Below are 17,567 nucleotides of genomic sequence, written 5' to 3'. Positions count from 1 at the left end.
TCGTTTATTTGAGTAGTACAAAATGGTTCTTTCTTGTTTGATATAAAAAAGTAGAACACCCAAATTTATTCTTTCGTTCATTGAGCTAGCATAAAGGTACCTTCTTCGATTTTTCTGGTTAGTACAAAAAACAGGTCACTCAAATTTATCCCATCGTTTGTTTAAATAGTACAAAAAGGTACAGAAATTCTCAGTTAGTTAAAATGTGTCTTCTTCGCCTTTTCTGATTAGTACAATTTTGTTCTTTCGTGAAAATACTCAGCTACAAAATTAAATAGCTCACTCATATTTATGCCTTCGTTTATTAGACTAGTTTAAAATGATCCCTTTTTTTGCTTATTCCTTTGTTTGTTGAAATAATACAAAATGATATAAAATGCTGAGTTAGTTAAACTGGCATTTCTCGTTGGTGAAAAATTGAATTTATCCCTTCGCTTCTTTAAATAGTACAACATGGTCAAGAAATTTTGAGCTATTTAAAATGGTATTTCCTTGCTTTTTTGTTTGCAAATATTACAAAAAGGTATAAAAATCTAAGCCTGTTATAAATGGTTAGAACATTAGGTATAAAAAAGCTGAGCTACTTAAAATGGTTCTTCTTTGCTTTTCTTCGAATGAGTACAAAAACTTAGACTACTCAAGTAATCCTAAGTTTTTTTAATGACCCTTCTTTCGTTTATTTGGGTACTACAAAATTGTACAGAAATATTGAACTAGTTAAAATGGGAATTCTTCAGTTTTTTCTCTGGTCTCACTCATATTTATGCCTTCGTTTACTAGACTAGTTTAAAATGGTCCTTTTTGCTTTTTTCCTTTTGTTTGTTGAAATAATACAAAATGGCCCTTTTTAGAGTTGACACAAATTATAAGTTCTTTGTTTATTTGAATACCCCAAAATGGTACAATTTCTTTGTTTTTTCTCGGTGGTATAGAACAAAATATTCCATTCTGAACGAGTTAAAAATGACATTTCTCATTGGTACAAAACTGAATAGGTCACTTAAATTTATTCTTTCGTATATTTAAATATTCAGCTAGTTCATTTTTTCTCGTTGGTAAAAAAAGTAGAACATCGAAATTATTCTCTCGTTACAGAAATTATGAACTTGTTAAAATGGCTCTTCGTTTTTTTTTCTGATTGATACAAAAATAGAACATTCCAGTTGGTACAAAAGAAAATAGTCAACCTAAATTTTATTCATACTTCACTTCTTTTTTTCTAGTTGGTACAAAAACAAAATACTCTATTCCTTCGTTTATTTGAATAATGGCCCTTCACTTTTTCCAGTTGGTACCTAAGGAAATAATACAATCAAATTTTTCTGGTTCGTAGAAAACTAAACACTCCATCCAAATTTGAGTATTACAAAAATGAAATGAAATTCTGAGTTAGTTAGAAAATAGTCCTTCTTGCTACAAAATTGGAAAGCTCACTCAAGAGTACAAAATAATATTGAACTTCTGAGCCGGTTAAATTTATCCGGTTGTTTGTTTCTTTAAATAGTACAAAATGATTTAAAATACGCAATTATTTCTCGTTGGTGCAAAATTGAATAGGTCATTCAAATTCACCCCTTCGTTCGTTTAAATATTAGAACATGGTCTAGAAAAAACGACACTTCTCATTGGTACAATATTCCTTCGTTTATTTAATTAGTACAAGAAGACCTCTAATTCTCAGCTAGTTAAAATGGCATTTCTCGTTGGTACAAAATTGAATAGGCCACTCAAATTTATTCCTCCTTCACTTTATCTGCTTTGTACAAAATTTATCAGTTGCTCCGTTTACAAGCTCTCGATGGTCATTATTTTGGAACTTGCAGTGATTGATGAACTATTACTAAATGTGGAAACACCACCTCAATATTTGGCTCCGTTTTCGAGTTTGACCTTTGACCTCGGTGGTTGACACTTTTGAGACATGTGGTCTTTGGTGACCGATTACTAAATGTGGGAACACCACCTCAATATTTGGCTCAGTTTTCGAGTTATTAGGTTTTAAGTATGTTGACCTTTGACCTCGATGATCATTATTTTTGGAACTTGTAGTAGTTGGTGGCCGATTACTAAATGTGGAAACAGCATCTTAATATGTGGCTCAGTTTTCGTGTTATTAGGTTTTAAGTATGTTGACCTTTGACCTCGATGATCATTATTTTGGAACTTGTAGCAGTTGATGACCAATTGCTAAATATGGGAACACCACTTCGATATTTGGCGCCGTTTACGAGTGATTGGGTTTTAAGCATTTTGACCTTTGTCCTCGATGATCATTATTTTGGAACTTGTAGTAGTTGATGACCAATTACTAAATGTGGAAACAGCACCTCAATATGTGGCTCAGTTTTCGTGTTATTAGGTTTTAAGTATGTTGACCTTTGACCTCGATGATCATTATTTTGGAACTGGTAGTAGTTGATGACCAGTTACTAGATTTGGAAACAGCACCTCAGTATGTCGATCCATTTAAGACTTATTTGGTTTTATGTATTTTGACCTTTAACCTCGATGACCACTATTTTTGAAACTTGTAGCAGTTGATGACCAATTACTATATGTGGAAACAGCACCTCAATATGTGGATCCATTTTCGAGTTATTAGGTTTTAAATACTTTGACCTCGATGATCATTATTTTGGAACTTGTAGTACCTGATGACCGATTACTAAATGTGGAAACAGCTCCTCAATATGCGGCTCTAGTTTTGAGTTATTAGCTTTTAAGTATTTGGACCTTTGACCCCGATGGTCATTATTTTGGGACATGTGGTACCTGATTACCAATTACTAAATGTGGAAACACCACTTCAATATGTGGCTCCGTTTTCGAGTTATTGGGTTTTAAGTATGTTGACCTTTGACCTCGATTGCCACTATTTTGGAACTTGTACTAGTTGATGATCTATTACTAGGTTTGGAAACAGCACCTGAGTATGTGGCTCCGTTTTCGAGATATAAGGTTTTAAGTATTTTGACCTTTGACCTCGATGGTCATTATTTTGGAACTTGTAGTACCTGATGACCAATTGCTAAATGTGGAAACAGCACCTCGATATGTTGTTTCGTTTTCGAGTTTGACCTTTGTTCACGATGGTCAGTAGTTTGAGAACATGCTTATGTCATTTCTGCTATGTTAAAATGTTCAAATAGGGGTTGAAAAAGGTAATCATAAAAGGGAACGAGTTCACCCCCTAAAAAGTGTTCATAAAAGGGAACGAATCTTATGTATTATCTGCTCTGCTATGTAATTTCATTAGGGGTGAAAAAAATGATCATCAAAGAGAATGAATGAATACACCCTCTAAAATGATTATCTGTAGACCGTGGGTGTTCGATTGTAATCTTTGCTCGTTATGTTAAAGTAAGGGTTGGAATGAGTTATGTGTTCTTATGTCATTTCTGTTATGTTAAAATAGGGGTTGAAAAATATGCTCATAAAAGGGAATGAACCTTATGTATTCTCTGGTCTGCTGTGTGTTCGTAGTCTAGGGATGGAGAAAATGAATACACCCCCTGTGCTATGTCCGCTATGTTTCGTAGTCTCTGTTATGGTAAATTAAGGGTTGGAAAATAAGCCATACAAGGGTTGAGAAATATGCTCATAAAAGAAAACGACTACACCCTTGTTATGTTATGTACTGTTACGTGTTATCTGTTCTGCTGTGTGTGACGTAGTGTTATGTGTTATCTTCTCTTCTATGTGTTCGTAATCTTATGTGTTATCTCCTATGTTAAAATAGGGGTTGAAAAATATGCTCACAAAAGGGAACGAGTACACCCCTAAAATGGAGGTATAAAAGGGAACGAGTCTTATGTGTTATCTGCTCTGCTGTATGTTCGTTATGTTACGTAGTCTGATGTTATGCTATGTGGAAAATATGCTCATAAAAGGGAATGAGTTCACCCCCTAAAATGTGCTCGTAAAAGAGAACGAATACACTCCCTAAAAAGTGGTCATAAAAGGGAATAAATTCACCCCTAAAATGGAGGTCGTAAAAGACCGTGGGCTCACGGTGTAAGGTGCTCAATTTCCCAGGGGCTTCTGAATTGATTGATGTTGTGCGAAGCTGTTCCAGATCGATCCATTTTCTACTACTGAAGCAGAGCACAGAATCATCTCGTACGTGAGTGTGAAATTATTTGAGCTAAGGTAAGTATGTCCAAAAACAGAAATTTCGTCGGGTGTTTCTGCAGACCATATAGAAACAGTCCTCAAAATTTACTTGAAACATGCCACGAATCACTTCCAGTTGCCATTAGGATCTGACAAAGTTGCTCATTTTGGTGACTATAACTTGGGCTTAGATATGGATCGACAGTAAACATGGGATAACATCAGACCCTTTGTCGACAATTCTATTCAAGGACTCGATTTGGGATAGTACAATATTCATAACTTGCGTAAAAATAACAGCTTAGGTTATGTCATCTGTATATTTCCAACAGAATGTGTCATCTCATATACAGAGTTGCTTCTCCCAGACCGCGAGTTCCCCGTTCCATATGTTACTCCGGAAACCAGAAGCCAGCAATCCAACTCAAAAAGAAAGTTTGTGCCTGACTGAAGGAAGGCCTTTTTGGTGAAATTTGTAAAAAACTACAGGTGTTACAGTGAACACTTTTAATAGATGGAACAATAGACGAGACTGGGTTATTTCTCCGATGTTTTTAATGCAACAATAATAAATACTTTGTACTGTTTAAAAAAATAAAATCAATGAAATTTCCAACAAGGCACGGCGAACAGAGTTGCCATACATTCCGAAATAAGTAAAAGCTTGTGGCGTGCATTTCCAAATGAACACATATTCTTAAAAGAATTTCTGATATAGGAAAAAAGCTATTGAGAAGCAGCGAATACTACATTTTTTACAACTAAACTATATATTTTTTTAAAAAAATCAGACACCAGCATCAACAACACTAAACAATTTTGGTCTTAGGTCTAAAACTTCTAGCATACCTCTAGTAAGGTACAATGATGCATCAGGTGCAAACTTGAGGGAAAAACAAAAATTTTAATGAGTTATTTTGTAATAAATTCTAAACTGCATAATCAACGTACTTCCTTTTCAATCCGTTTGCTCGTCCATTTTATCTCGTTTATCTATCACTTCTGCACTTTTGTTTTCTCTCCGGCTTGAGAGCCTCTGGCCAGGACAACATAAACAAAACCTTTCTGCGTTCGACGTCATCTATTATTTCTTTTCCGTTTTCGCTCACTTTTCATAGATGCGTCAGGGAAACCTTTTTTCCCTGTTCTTGGAAAACAGCCCGTTTCTCTCCCATTTATAAATCTGGATTAGAAAGTTATGTCTCATCCTGAAGCAATACCTCGCTGCCCAGAAACATATGAATCCTCTACGAGAAAATTATCGAAAACATTACTTCCGGTTTAGTACAATGCCACAGTTTGTATTGGAGGGTGGATGGCCCATCTGCCATCAGAGGTAGCCAAATCGTAATTTTTTCTGGTTCGCATTTCCATAAAATGTAAGTAAAACTTTCATTAGGTTTCAGTCGCTGTTTCATTTTTAACATCCCTAACATCAAAAATAATACAAGAAGACCACATCTGTATGAGTTAGCATTAGTACTAATAAATGAAAACCTGAAAGCCCGTTCTGAAATCTCAACTTTGAAAAAAAAAAATTGCTGCTGTTCTTGGCACATTATAGAAAGCAAAATACCGATGATGAACCAGTCTAACATATCCGAAGAGATATCTTTTACATCTCCTGTTCAAGACAAAACAGAACTCGCCTTCAATGTAATGATTGTTAAAAAAATGTGTTCAGAAGGCAGTCAACAATTACTACTACTTGCAATACATGCCAACAATCTATGAAAGAGGGCAGTGACATGAAGGTTGATTAATTTTGAACTCGCCTGGCATCTACATATTTTGGAAAAACATGTGCAAAAAGCACTCAATGATTACTGCTCCCTGCAATAAATATCAACATTATCACAGCTAGCTCAGTGACATGGATGTTGATTAGGTTAGATTCTGTTCTTTTGTGTTTTGTTCAGTGTGCACTCATACTGTGTTGTAATTTAATTTAAAGCAAAAGTATACTTTTGGTCAACAATGATTTGTTTTAATTTACTAAAACTAAATGCTCCAAAACATGCTGAAATATGTGCCAGGACATTCTGTGCGAGCAAAAAGCACCATACAGGAATTGATTGAAAAATGGCAGCGTACAGGATCGGTTCAAAATGCTCCCAGGAACAGACGACCATCTGTCTGCACAACTGAATTAAAGATGCAGGTGGAGGAGATAATGACAAGAAGTACGTCGTAAGTCAACCAGGAGATTGAGTCAACAGGTTCATACGGGTGAGAGAAGTTGCAGATGTGTTTTAAGGGGACTGAAGTTAAACCAGTACCGGATAAGTGTTGTGCAAGAGCTGAAGGAGTCTGACCTGCAGAAGAGGGTGCATTTCTGTTCATGGCTGTTGAGCAATGTCACCAGACTTGTCCACGTGTGACTTTTACTTATGGGGACTCTTAAAGGGAAGAGTATACGAAACAAATCCACACACAATGGAAGAACTCAAGACCAGGATTCAGGATGTCACCAATAGCATTACAACACAAGAACTGACAAGGGTATATATTAATCTCCTCAATCGTGCTCACATGTGTGTTGAAGTGGGCGGAGGACACTTTCAGCACCTGCTGTGAAGGTGATTAGTCATATTCAATACATTACATTTCATTTCTGTGTTTTAGTTAATCATATTCAATACATTTCATTTTATGTGTTCACTTTACGGGCCGGTTTTACGTGCCGCACCCTGTATAAATATATGCGGTAAAAACTGGCCTGCGCAACCACGTATCAACCAGCAAGATGCAGCCAAATCGCAGATGATCCAGAAAGCCTTAGTGTTGAAATAGCCATGGAACATGTTTGTTCCGCTATATCTACACTTGAAGCTGATAAAGAAGATGCACCCTGATTATAGATGTCGCTTAAACTAATTTCCGTTATCTCCATTACATTAATGTAGACTCAAGAAGGGGTATATTTGAAGTCATTATTTTCAGATAAACATTTACTTGAGGAATCGTCATTCAAATCTTCCTCGGCGTCAGTCATTTTTTACTATGTTGCAATCCCTGTGACGGCAAGGCAAAAGCGCAGTTCGTAGAGTAGATGCGGCACCAATTTGCCGCAATATCTGCCAAATTTACGAACTTAAAACGTCTTCCAAAGCACATTCCGTTACAAAATACAGGTATGTCATTTAAAATACTTAATATTTCCTTTAATATTATTGTAAACCTCTTTTGTAGGACTAATCGAGAACTTATCATTTTTTCAGAATTTAACATCTTGCGAGTACGCAAAATCTCTCTATATCCTAAGTAGAGTTACATGTCTTGCCAAACCTGATACCAAACTATATCCTATTCAACACCGTTTGCATGCTTGTTTATTGAAATGTTTTAATAAAGCCACCTCCAAATGCGAAATGACTGTAAATGTTTTTCTACTCTCCGTACGTGTGGTTATTGTCTTGTGTGAATTAACATGTGATTTATTATGTGTGAGCCTTGAGAAAACGATATCTTTGCTCTTGAATCTCTGTGGTGTTTTATTTTGTTACTGAAATTTCTTCTAAATTTGAACGTAGACTTTACACTTTTCCACAATTTTTCGCGTATGACGTTTTCTTCCTGTTGGTCAAAAACGTATAACGTTGAATAAATTCAATTCCAGCGTCCTTGCACGAGATATTTTTTTCCTCTGTGGATTGACATTTTGTAGATAGATGTGAAAGTTGAATGAATGTCTTTCCACACTCTTTGCACGTGTGATTCTTTTCTCCTGTGTGAATTAACATGTGTCTAGTCAAATCTGAACGTCGATTATATTACTTACCACTCTTTTGGCATGTGTGATGCTTTTCTCCTGCGTGGATTGACAAGTGTGCAATCAAATCTGAACGTCGATTAAATGCCGCACCACACACTCGGCAAGTGTGATGCTTTTCTTTTGTGTGGATTAACGTGTGTGTAGTAAAATATGAACGTCGATTAAATGATTTGCCGCAAACTTGGCAAGTGTGTTTTTTTTCCTGTGTGGATTAACATGTGCCTAACCAAATTTGAACGTCGATTAAATGATTTACCACACTCCTGGCATGTGTGATGCTGTTCTCCTGTTTGGATTGACATGTGTGTAGCCAAATGTGAACGTTGATTAAATGCCTTACCACAATCTCGGCCCGTGTGATGTTTTTCTCCTGTGTGGAATAACGTGTGTGTAGTAACATATGAACGCCGATTAAATGATTTGCCGCAAACTTGGCAAGTGTGGTTTTTTTCACCTGTGTGGATTAATATGTGACTAACCAAATTTGAACGATATTTAAATGCTTAACCACACTCGTGGCAAGTGTAATTTTTTTCTCCTGTGTGGATTAACAGGTGCCTAACCAAATCTGAACATCGTTTAAATGCCTTACCACACTCTTGGCAAGTGTAATTTTTTTCTCCTGTGTGGATTAACATGTGCCCAACCAAATCTGAACGTCGATTAAATGACTTACCACAATCTTGGCATGTGTGATGCTTTTCTCCTGTGTGGATTACCATGTGTCTAGCCAAATGTGAACGTTGACTAAATGCCTTACCACACTCTTGGCAAGTGTGATTTTTTCACCTGTGTGGATTAATATGTGCTTAACTAAATTTGAGCGTAGATTAAATGACTTGCGACACTGTCGGCATGTGTGATGCTTTTCTCCTGTGTGGATTAACGTGTGTCTAGTGAAATTAGAACGTCGATTAAATGACTTTCCGCACTCTTGGCAAGTGTGATTTTTTTCTCCTGTATGGATTAACACGTGTTTAGCCAAACTTAAACTTACACGAAATTTCTTTCCACATACTCCGCAGATGTGGGATTTCTCACTTGTATGCATTAACTTCCCGCTTGACATATTTGAGCTTTGACTAAAGCGTTCATCAGTGTCTTGGTACGTATGACGCTTTCCACTTTCCTGTGTCAGCATATGTCTTGACAAACGCGATCGATGAAAACCTTTGGCAAACTGCATCGAAGTATGATATTCCTGATCTGAATGAGAAATGGCTTTCTTTAATATAATAAACGTATTCTCTTCTCCGTGGGAAGCATATACGTTATCGGACCTGTAACATATTCAACAAACAACGAAATGTGATTGGAGATAATGATTAAGTAGCAACAATAAAAAAAAAATATCATTGGCTATATTTCATGATAAAATTACCCTCAATTTGTTTTATTACATGAAATATTGTAGAAATATCAACTGGAGTACCATTGAGAAGTCTCCATATCTTTCTACTTTCAAAATAAGAGCCTGTAGCTTTTTCAATATATCAAATTGAACAATCCTTTGTATCGTGGCTGTCATAGCTCATTGACCATGTAAAGGTGACTGCTTTGAAACAAATGGAGAGTATGAGAAGTAAATGTCATATCTGTAGCTTCGTGTGGAAAAAAACAAATTTTTGATCCAAAGGTTTAATAACAACTCAACGTATTAATAAAAACTGTACCGAAGATTATTCACTTATATTATCATAAAAGGAACACGAAAGTCTTTTTCAAAAAAAACAAAAAAAGAACATACAACTTTCCAAGCTGACGCAGAGAAACTTAACGTAACCAGACTAAAGATGAATCGTTTAAGCGTGTTGATCGTGGTTCAGTGGTCTAGACGCTTGACCGGTGAACTGGAGGTTAACCGGGAAGGAATTTATTTCCATTTCTCTACTTTATCTTCCAAATTATAAGAACAATATGACTAATTACTTTATTTTAAAATAATATGAATTACTTCTAAACTTTAAAGAATTTGGACGTTAAAAAATTTAAAATTATTTGACTGTACTTTATACAACTAACAATATGATTTTCTTAAATTCAATTTCCATTTGAACTAAATGTAGGGTAATTGTTTAGTATAGGGGCCATAAACTAGCAAAACGTAGGACAATTTACGGAACAAATGAGTCGACAGTGATGTACAAATACTCAAGAAAGTACCGAACACAATTTCTTTTAGGGGGTACAGGATTTTCACGAACCGTAAGTGTAAGAGGAAGTGATTTATGTGAGAAAAGAAAGTGAATTGCTGGTAACGAAGATAGAAAACAACGTGCCCTGCGGGGCTCTATCCCGCCTTCACTGGCTACGCTCGCTCGGCAATGCTGTCTGAATTTAATGTTGGTAACGTAATTTAACATATGAAATCATAAAACAACCGCATCAGAATAGAATATCGCAAAAAGTAGGCGCATATGCATGTCCACCAATTAAAAACAATAGCCAAAATAGCAAAGTACTAAATTACAAATAATGAAAAGGAACCATTTTAAAAGTAATTTAGAATTACGTAGAAATAGAGATGTAGCACTATTAATAAACCCTGAAATAGTGTTAGTAATAGACGTCGGTCTGTCTCCTGTCTCTGGCTTGAATTTTTGAATAGGTACTTGGACTTCACTTACATGTAAATTAAAGCATGACATTTCGAGAAATGGGCTGGAAGAGAGGTCGTGTGGCAATATTACATGCAAAATTATAAACATAAGAATTTTTCCTGCAAGTACTGCGAACATACATATTTAAGCCCCAATGTTGAAAAAATTGTGGGACATGTGTCTTCTGGCAGTTACCCAACCTAATTTATTTATAACATGTAATAATTTAATATGTTTATATCAGTGGTAGAGTCAAGTTTCGAAAATCCACTTACATGTAAACTTAAACTTTTTAGCCGTTTAAAAGTATGCGGACTTACTATACCATTTTTGAAACATATATTCTTTCGTAGAACATATTGTAAATAAATATCAATTTATGCGTACTCTCTAAATATAATAAACTATTAATAAAATAACATAACATCGTTCAGAATATACATTTTAAAGACTCCTCTGGGGACAACTGTAATAATATACTGTGATATAAAAACGAATTTAACTTTGAACTTATATAAACAAACAGAATGCATTTTCATGTGTTAATGTTCATAAATTGCCGGAAAACTCTAATTTTTGGGAATCTTCCCGAAAAATATCTTCCTGGGAATTTACCCACCACTAGTCTTGTCATTTTCTCGTCATAGGACAGTTTGTGCATGTGGATAAATCCTTGGCCGTTGTTCGAATTGCTAGCGCGTGCCATTTGTGCACAGGGTGCCGAGTTCGATTCCCGACGTAAAAGTGCTAAAAGTTAATATTACAATCAGTTACTTTAATTAATTACCCGTCATCAGCGCAGAAGTTAGAGGCAAAAAAGATACAAAATCTATTAGTTTCGAGTAGCATGTTCTTAATTATATGATATTGTACTTAAATTCTGAGTTGCAAAATAAATTAATATCAGTATAGAATATGTATTGTAGGTGAGCTGCAAAGTGGTACTATTCTATTTTTATTTAAGACACGGTGTCTGAGTGGTAAAGCTCTGCTTTTTCGTTTAGCTTCCATCAACCGGGTTTTGTAGTTGAAGAACAAAAACGTGTACGTGGGTTTTCGCGGTATTCTGCCGTTTCTTTCCACTTTTCTCACTCTACCATTCACTGATTGGTGTCGTCACCGTCTGCCTCGCTGCATAATTAAGTAACATTAAAGTAGAAGTAATAAAAACTAGAACCCTTTCTTCTTAATATATAAAATGATTAGCCCGCTGGGCGGACTGAGGCTTAAAAAGCATAAATCACATTTGGCCTAAGTAGTAAATTTTTAAATATACAACCATATTTCTCAGGCCTAACTTTGTAAATATGCTTTACAACGACATTTATTGGACAGTTCTTTCTGGAAAACCTTCAAAGCACAACTGCAAAATTAAACCTCCAATTGCTGTAAATAAAAATATAATACAACTTTCAACAATACAATACAATACAAAAAAAATACAACTTTCTTTACAGTTTCCAGCTAAAGATATTCTTACAACTTTCTAAATTGTAGAAAGCACAAACACCTTATTTGTTACACTTAACTCCTAAATATGAAAAGAAATAAATTATTTATTCAGTAGAGTTGGTTGTAGAATAGTTGCAAGTAAAAGGTACAAATCCGAAACAAGTTAGGAAAATATTTCCAATCCTTATTCTTGAAATATTATCAAACTTGTTATTGGTAGTAACAGTTTTTCCGCTTCACAACACAAAAGATATAATTTAAAATTGTCTTATCGGTAATAACTGAGAGAAACAAATTTGTTGCTATATGATACAATATAAAACATACAAAGTGCAAAATACAACTTAGATAGGAAACTATTACCACTGGAGCCTCCTGTGTTTTAAATTTAGGTGAATTTCCTATTTAGGTAGATGCTGGAATGGATTGTTTGTTAGAAAACAAATTACGAACAGTGGCAGATCCAGAAAAGTAGTATGAGAGGTGCTTGATTTAAAAAGACTTTTTTTTTTTTTTTTTAAGAAAACACTAGACTTTTGGAGACTGGGCTTGCAGCTTATACACGTAGGAATCACTAGCAATAGATTTTTAGGCGTATCTTTACTTTGACTCAAACAGTGACTGCAACGATTTAACTGATCCGGTGTTGGGAGCAGTTTAGGAATTATTCCCAATTACTCCAATTTGCTCCCAGAACTGGATCAGTTGAATCGGTTATAGTTACTGTCCAAGTCAAAATAATGTACAATGTTAAGAATTATATTATAAAGACAAGGGCCAAAATGTTACTAAACACCATTCTTAATCAATCCAGGTGAAGTGGTGACTATCAATATTGATATCTATATGGGGACTACCAACCCACCTACACCCTACTCAAGTACAATAAAAAGATCCAAAAAAAATCATATTTAGTCAAACCACTACTATAAAGCTAACGTAAGAAGGAAAAAAAATTAAAAAATCATTCATCACTAATTATAAATCAGTGAAGCATGACAAGGAAAAATAAATTGCATTTCACCAAGATGATGGAACAACTACAAGCAAAGCAAATACTTCGCCAAATACTCAAATGCAAAGCAAATCAAGAATAAAAATAATATCAATTAAAAAACGAAAGCACTCGCCGTTTCGTCATACCAGAACACTCATGAATAATGAACTCAAAGTTTCTGATTCCCGAAAACCTAAGATAGCAGCAACACATGCGCAATACTCAACTACACATTACTGAAAATGTTCCCTTCTGCACAGACGTCGATTTCTTAAAACGAGCTAACTTGTTATTATGACAAATAAGACTAACCAATAAACGCTCACTTTTACCATACGTCGGAATATCTTCAGCGTTCGACCACAACCATCACAGGTTTTCTCTAACTCAATTGAACCACAGTACTGAAAGGCGATTTGAGTTCATATCCCAATCTAATACAAACTTATTTAAAAACGACAAGTTCAAATTCTTTATATTAAATTCATGTTACGGTGTCTCAATCGCACTTGCTAACTCGATCGTCGCCATGAAACGAAAACTCAGGTACCCGCTCACCGCATTCCACCAGCAACAGCACACAGGCACAAGCAGACAGAACATGTGACCTCACAGTACCAAACTGCCATATGACTGTACAGAGACACTTAATGGGAAAAATATGAACTACCGCCAATCACGGAACTAAGAAGTTACACCAAAAACTAGAACAATTCCAAGTGACTCACAAATAACAGTTCCCCCGTGACTAAACCTGTAAGAACCGATTAAAGTCACTGTTTTTGTGTTTAATTACAGACTTGCCGTTAAAAAAAAAATCAATTTTGGGTAGGTTTCAGCCTGAAAGTTACAAACCCCGTAAATCTTAAACTGATTAGTGTCCCGATCATATTCTTGGACAAAGCAAATAACCAAATCAAATCAGTTTACGAAAGTGATTTTTTTCTTTTCGTCAGCTGGCACTTTTGTGGGACATATGTTAAACTATTAGAATGTGGTTCCATAATCGGTACCAGAAAATACATAATTTCCTTTACAAATCTCGATAATTCAAACTAAGTACTGATACCGGTACCATCATTATAATATCAATGTTACTAAAATGCATGCAGTTTTGTGTAGAATGTAAAATGTTTAAATTCTGAATGAAAACATTGCATGGAAACGTATGTTCAACATACCTTTTTGTAAGTTGTTGAAAGTAACCACACCTATGAAACATTTCACATTTCAATTTCAACAATTGCATCGAAGTCCAATTATAAGCGCTAGTATTCTACGAAACTGACTTAACTTTGACAGAAATTCTTTTAGACAGGGTGTTTTTACAGTAACTGCTATCCATACTACTATAACAAACCCTCCCGGTAATTAGAACTGATGCTAACCCCCAGCAATATATATATATATATATTTTACTGCGTAGTTGAAACTTCCTGTTTACAGTTCATGGTTCTACCGATAAAGGACTATGAAACTCTTTTCATATTTCGTGCAAACTAACGACCGATGTGCAAAGTAACCCCGTTTTACGTTATCTAGTAACCACTGTAAACGAAATGGAGTATAAAAATTGAATATGCCAAATCATGACACGGAACTAGAAAAATGTTTGGGAATGAAGGAATCCATATAATTAAGAAATTACGTCCTTAATGTATTGTGGTACTTCGGAACACAAATATGCAAGCAAAGAAAGCATTTCAGAGTGTTATCTATAAAATACTTAGGAACGTTCAAGTACACATTCGACACGCAAGACATGTAAGTTTATCCTAAATAAATTATTTGCGCTATCCTCGTTTACCAACATTCTGCGTAATGCCCTTATCTGCACAGCAATCTTCTTTTTACTGGCCATCTAGCGCATGCTCGTTACAGTTGCTTGTACATCGATTCATATTCATGTAGGTTTACTAAGCCCCTAAAGTGATCCTATATTGAGAAATGGAGGTCCATACCATAGAAATGATTCCTGGGAATTTAAAAAAGTAGACTTCCTTGAAAGAAATTAGTCCAGCAAAAATGGATTTGTGTTAGGACCTCTACAATTAATGAACATCCATTGTTGGCTCATTATTCTTGATTTTGTATTTTGTCAATGTCTTTCTAAGCCCTCCGGAGGAATGAGGCTAGACTCCTTTGAGCTAAATTCTGAGTAAAATTACAAACGCCTATAGTTTTTATTCCAGTATAATACATTCCACGTTTAATTTGGAAAATTTTAGAATGAACATTATTCTCGCAATTTATTTTACAAGTCTCTATATAAATAAAACAATATCGTCGAGTACCTATATTTTAAACATGTGCAATAATTAGTGACTAATGTGTAATCAATAACAAAAGAATCATTTATTTAAGATATAAACTACATAAGACTTGTTTGAGCTGTAGTTTATATCTTGAAAAAAAAAAATATTCCTTTATATCTTGACAAAACATCGATTCCTTGTTATTATTTGGTATACAGCTAGTGTATGTGTGCCACGCCATTCCCAAATTGTAGATTACTAACTTACGTTCGATATATCTCCCATATATAAATACTTTTTGTGAAGCATTTCTTTTAACCAACAATTTTCCGAACCCATGTGACCGTATTATCAATCTGAGCCAATTAGTATATGAAAAAATGAACATTACCTTTCTGGCCGAACTGAATTTAAATTTTTTGTGGTTAGTTGTTGGGAGTCATTAGAGTACGACGCGCAAGTCTCCTGAACCACTACTTTTCGTAGCGTTTCTATATTACTTTCAAATGCAGGATCATCTTCTACTGTTAATTCTGATTTCACCTTATCAACGTTTAGTTTCACATCCAAAGAACACATAGCTGTATCCTTGTCCATTGTTTGCTCTCCTTCCGTTGTAGATAATATTAACTCTTTGTTGTCAGTCATCAGTGCGTTTGTCCAACCTTTTCCTTCGAGTGGATCTTCCTGAGGTAAGTAATAAACAATTTCTTCTTTACACATCAATTCCAACTTAACAGACGCCTCACCAGCCATTGTGAATTGAAATATAATAAGAATTTAACACTGGTCTTAACTTCCCTTATATTTTTTGCCAGTTAATGGAATGATTTACGAGAACTTTCAGAAAAGTAACTTTATTTGTCCAACCTTCTTCTGCGGTTGCGTATTTCTTTCGTAAAGTGATTCTAGGTTACTAGAATTAATAAGGTTGGAAGTGTTGCCAGATATGAAGATTAAAAAGTAGCGTAGCTGTGCTTCAAGAGTAGCGGATTTGAACTACTTGTAGCCCAAACATAAAAATAAATTATATTGTATGTGCTTTCACACACACACACACACACACACACACGTGTATATATATATATATATTATATATATATATATATATATATATATATATATATATATATATATATATGGGGGACACGCAGTAATGTTTTCTCTCTCTTGACAAAATGAGTCATTTTTCAGCGCGGGGCGACTCATTATTTTTTAACTTAGGGATGTAGCGACTACAGCTTTTGTTGTTTATTATGCAGGTTATTTTACGTAAATTTATATTTATCATTTCATTCTTATTTAGGGTAGGTTAGATTACATTTTGTATGGTTGGGTCTGGTTAGACTAGGGAGGTAAGTTGGCTTTATGGTTAAGTTAGGTTGGAATAGGATAGATAAGATAAGCATAAAATTTAATACTAATTATCAGCAAAGAGTTCACTCGCATAAAGATCACATACTACTGAATGCTTAGTAATAAACTTAATCTATATTCTTTTTCTGTCTAACCCAGCAATATTTTACTATTTTACATATCGTAAAATTAGTTAATAATATAACAAATACAAAATCATTTATTACTCACCACATATTTAAAATTGTATAGCAGAGAAAATGTCGGTAGTCTCCTCATCTTCGTTTTCGGCTGGTTGTTATAGATTGATGAATTAAACCTGAACATTTTTGTTGATGGTGTAAAGTTAAAACAGCATATATTTCTGTCTTCAAACATCATTTTAACTCGGAGAATCGTAGAAATAAGTTTTAACCCCATTCTGTTTCGGAGTTTTGTTTTTGTTGCAGTTACTTTCGAAAACACTCTTTCAACTGTTGCATTGCTAATTGGTAAGCTGTACATAGTCAGTGCAAATTGAAACAATTCTTTCAGAACGAGAACACCAGCAGAATTTTTAATCGTTATTCCTTTGCACCAGAAATCTGCTCCATTTGTTGGTACGCCATCAGGAAAAATATTATCACAGTCCATTGTCAGCAGGGAACACCACTGATTTTCTATCTCACCAACCTGAGACCCCTTAGATAATAATTGTAATGGTAGAGCGGAAAATGGCGGTCGCGTGTGAGACAAACAGATTTTAGGAGAAAGGTTACGAATCTTTAGTAGAATTTCAATATTTCTGGGAATACGATTTAATAGTTCCTTACACGCCCTTTCTAAGAATTGGAAACAACGCTGTTGTATGTAGCGCCCTTGTTCTGAAGATATATTGCCTGAAGCTAAGTTTTCTGCTAATAAATTGGAAAATTCATGACCGAAATCAGCATTTTCGTATGAAAAGTAATCATTTTCATCAACATTATTCAAAATACTTTCAATGTCAACAATTGCGCAAGTAGGACGTAAAATTCTTC

The 17,567-nt window shown here is 34.9% G+C and overlaps 1 protein-coding gene across 3 annotated transcripts in view; it reads right to left on the bottom strand.

Moving 5' to 3' along the window:
- LOC145690889 (uncharacterized) overlaps window positions 1-16,120 on the bottom strand; it is a 231,927-nt gene extending 215,807 nt beyond the window's left edge. Inside the window, exons 1-2 of one of the 3 annotated variants that reach the window (XM_081766293.1) lie at window positions 15,584-16,119; window positions 8,115-9,168 (exon numbers count right to left, since the gene is read on the bottom strand). In XM_081766293.1, the coding sequence (XP_081622419.1) occupies window positions 8,604-9,168; window positions 15,584-15,948 (930 nt within the window). In that variant the 5' untranslated portion in view covers window positions 15,949-16,119 and the 3' untranslated portion in view covers window positions 8,115-8,603. Of the gene's footprint in view, window positions 1-8,114; window positions 9,169-15,583 lie in introns of those variants that run through there. The other 2 variants (XM_081766294.1, XM_081766296.1) reach the window with 2 other exon arrangements.
- Window positions 16,121-17,567: the final 1,447 nt, after the last annotated feature.

This window comes from Thermobia domestica, chromosome 7 (assembly GCF_964235325.1).
Source record: "Thermobia domestica chromosome 7, izTheDome1.hap1.1, whole genome shotgun sequence".
NCBI classification, from domain to species: domain Eukaryota; kingdom Metazoa; phylum Arthropoda; class Insecta; order Zygentoma; family Lepismatidae; genus Thermobia; species Thermobia domestica.
Note: the sequence above shows the minus strand (reverse complement) of the source record. Positions and strands in the feature narration are given on the sequence as shown.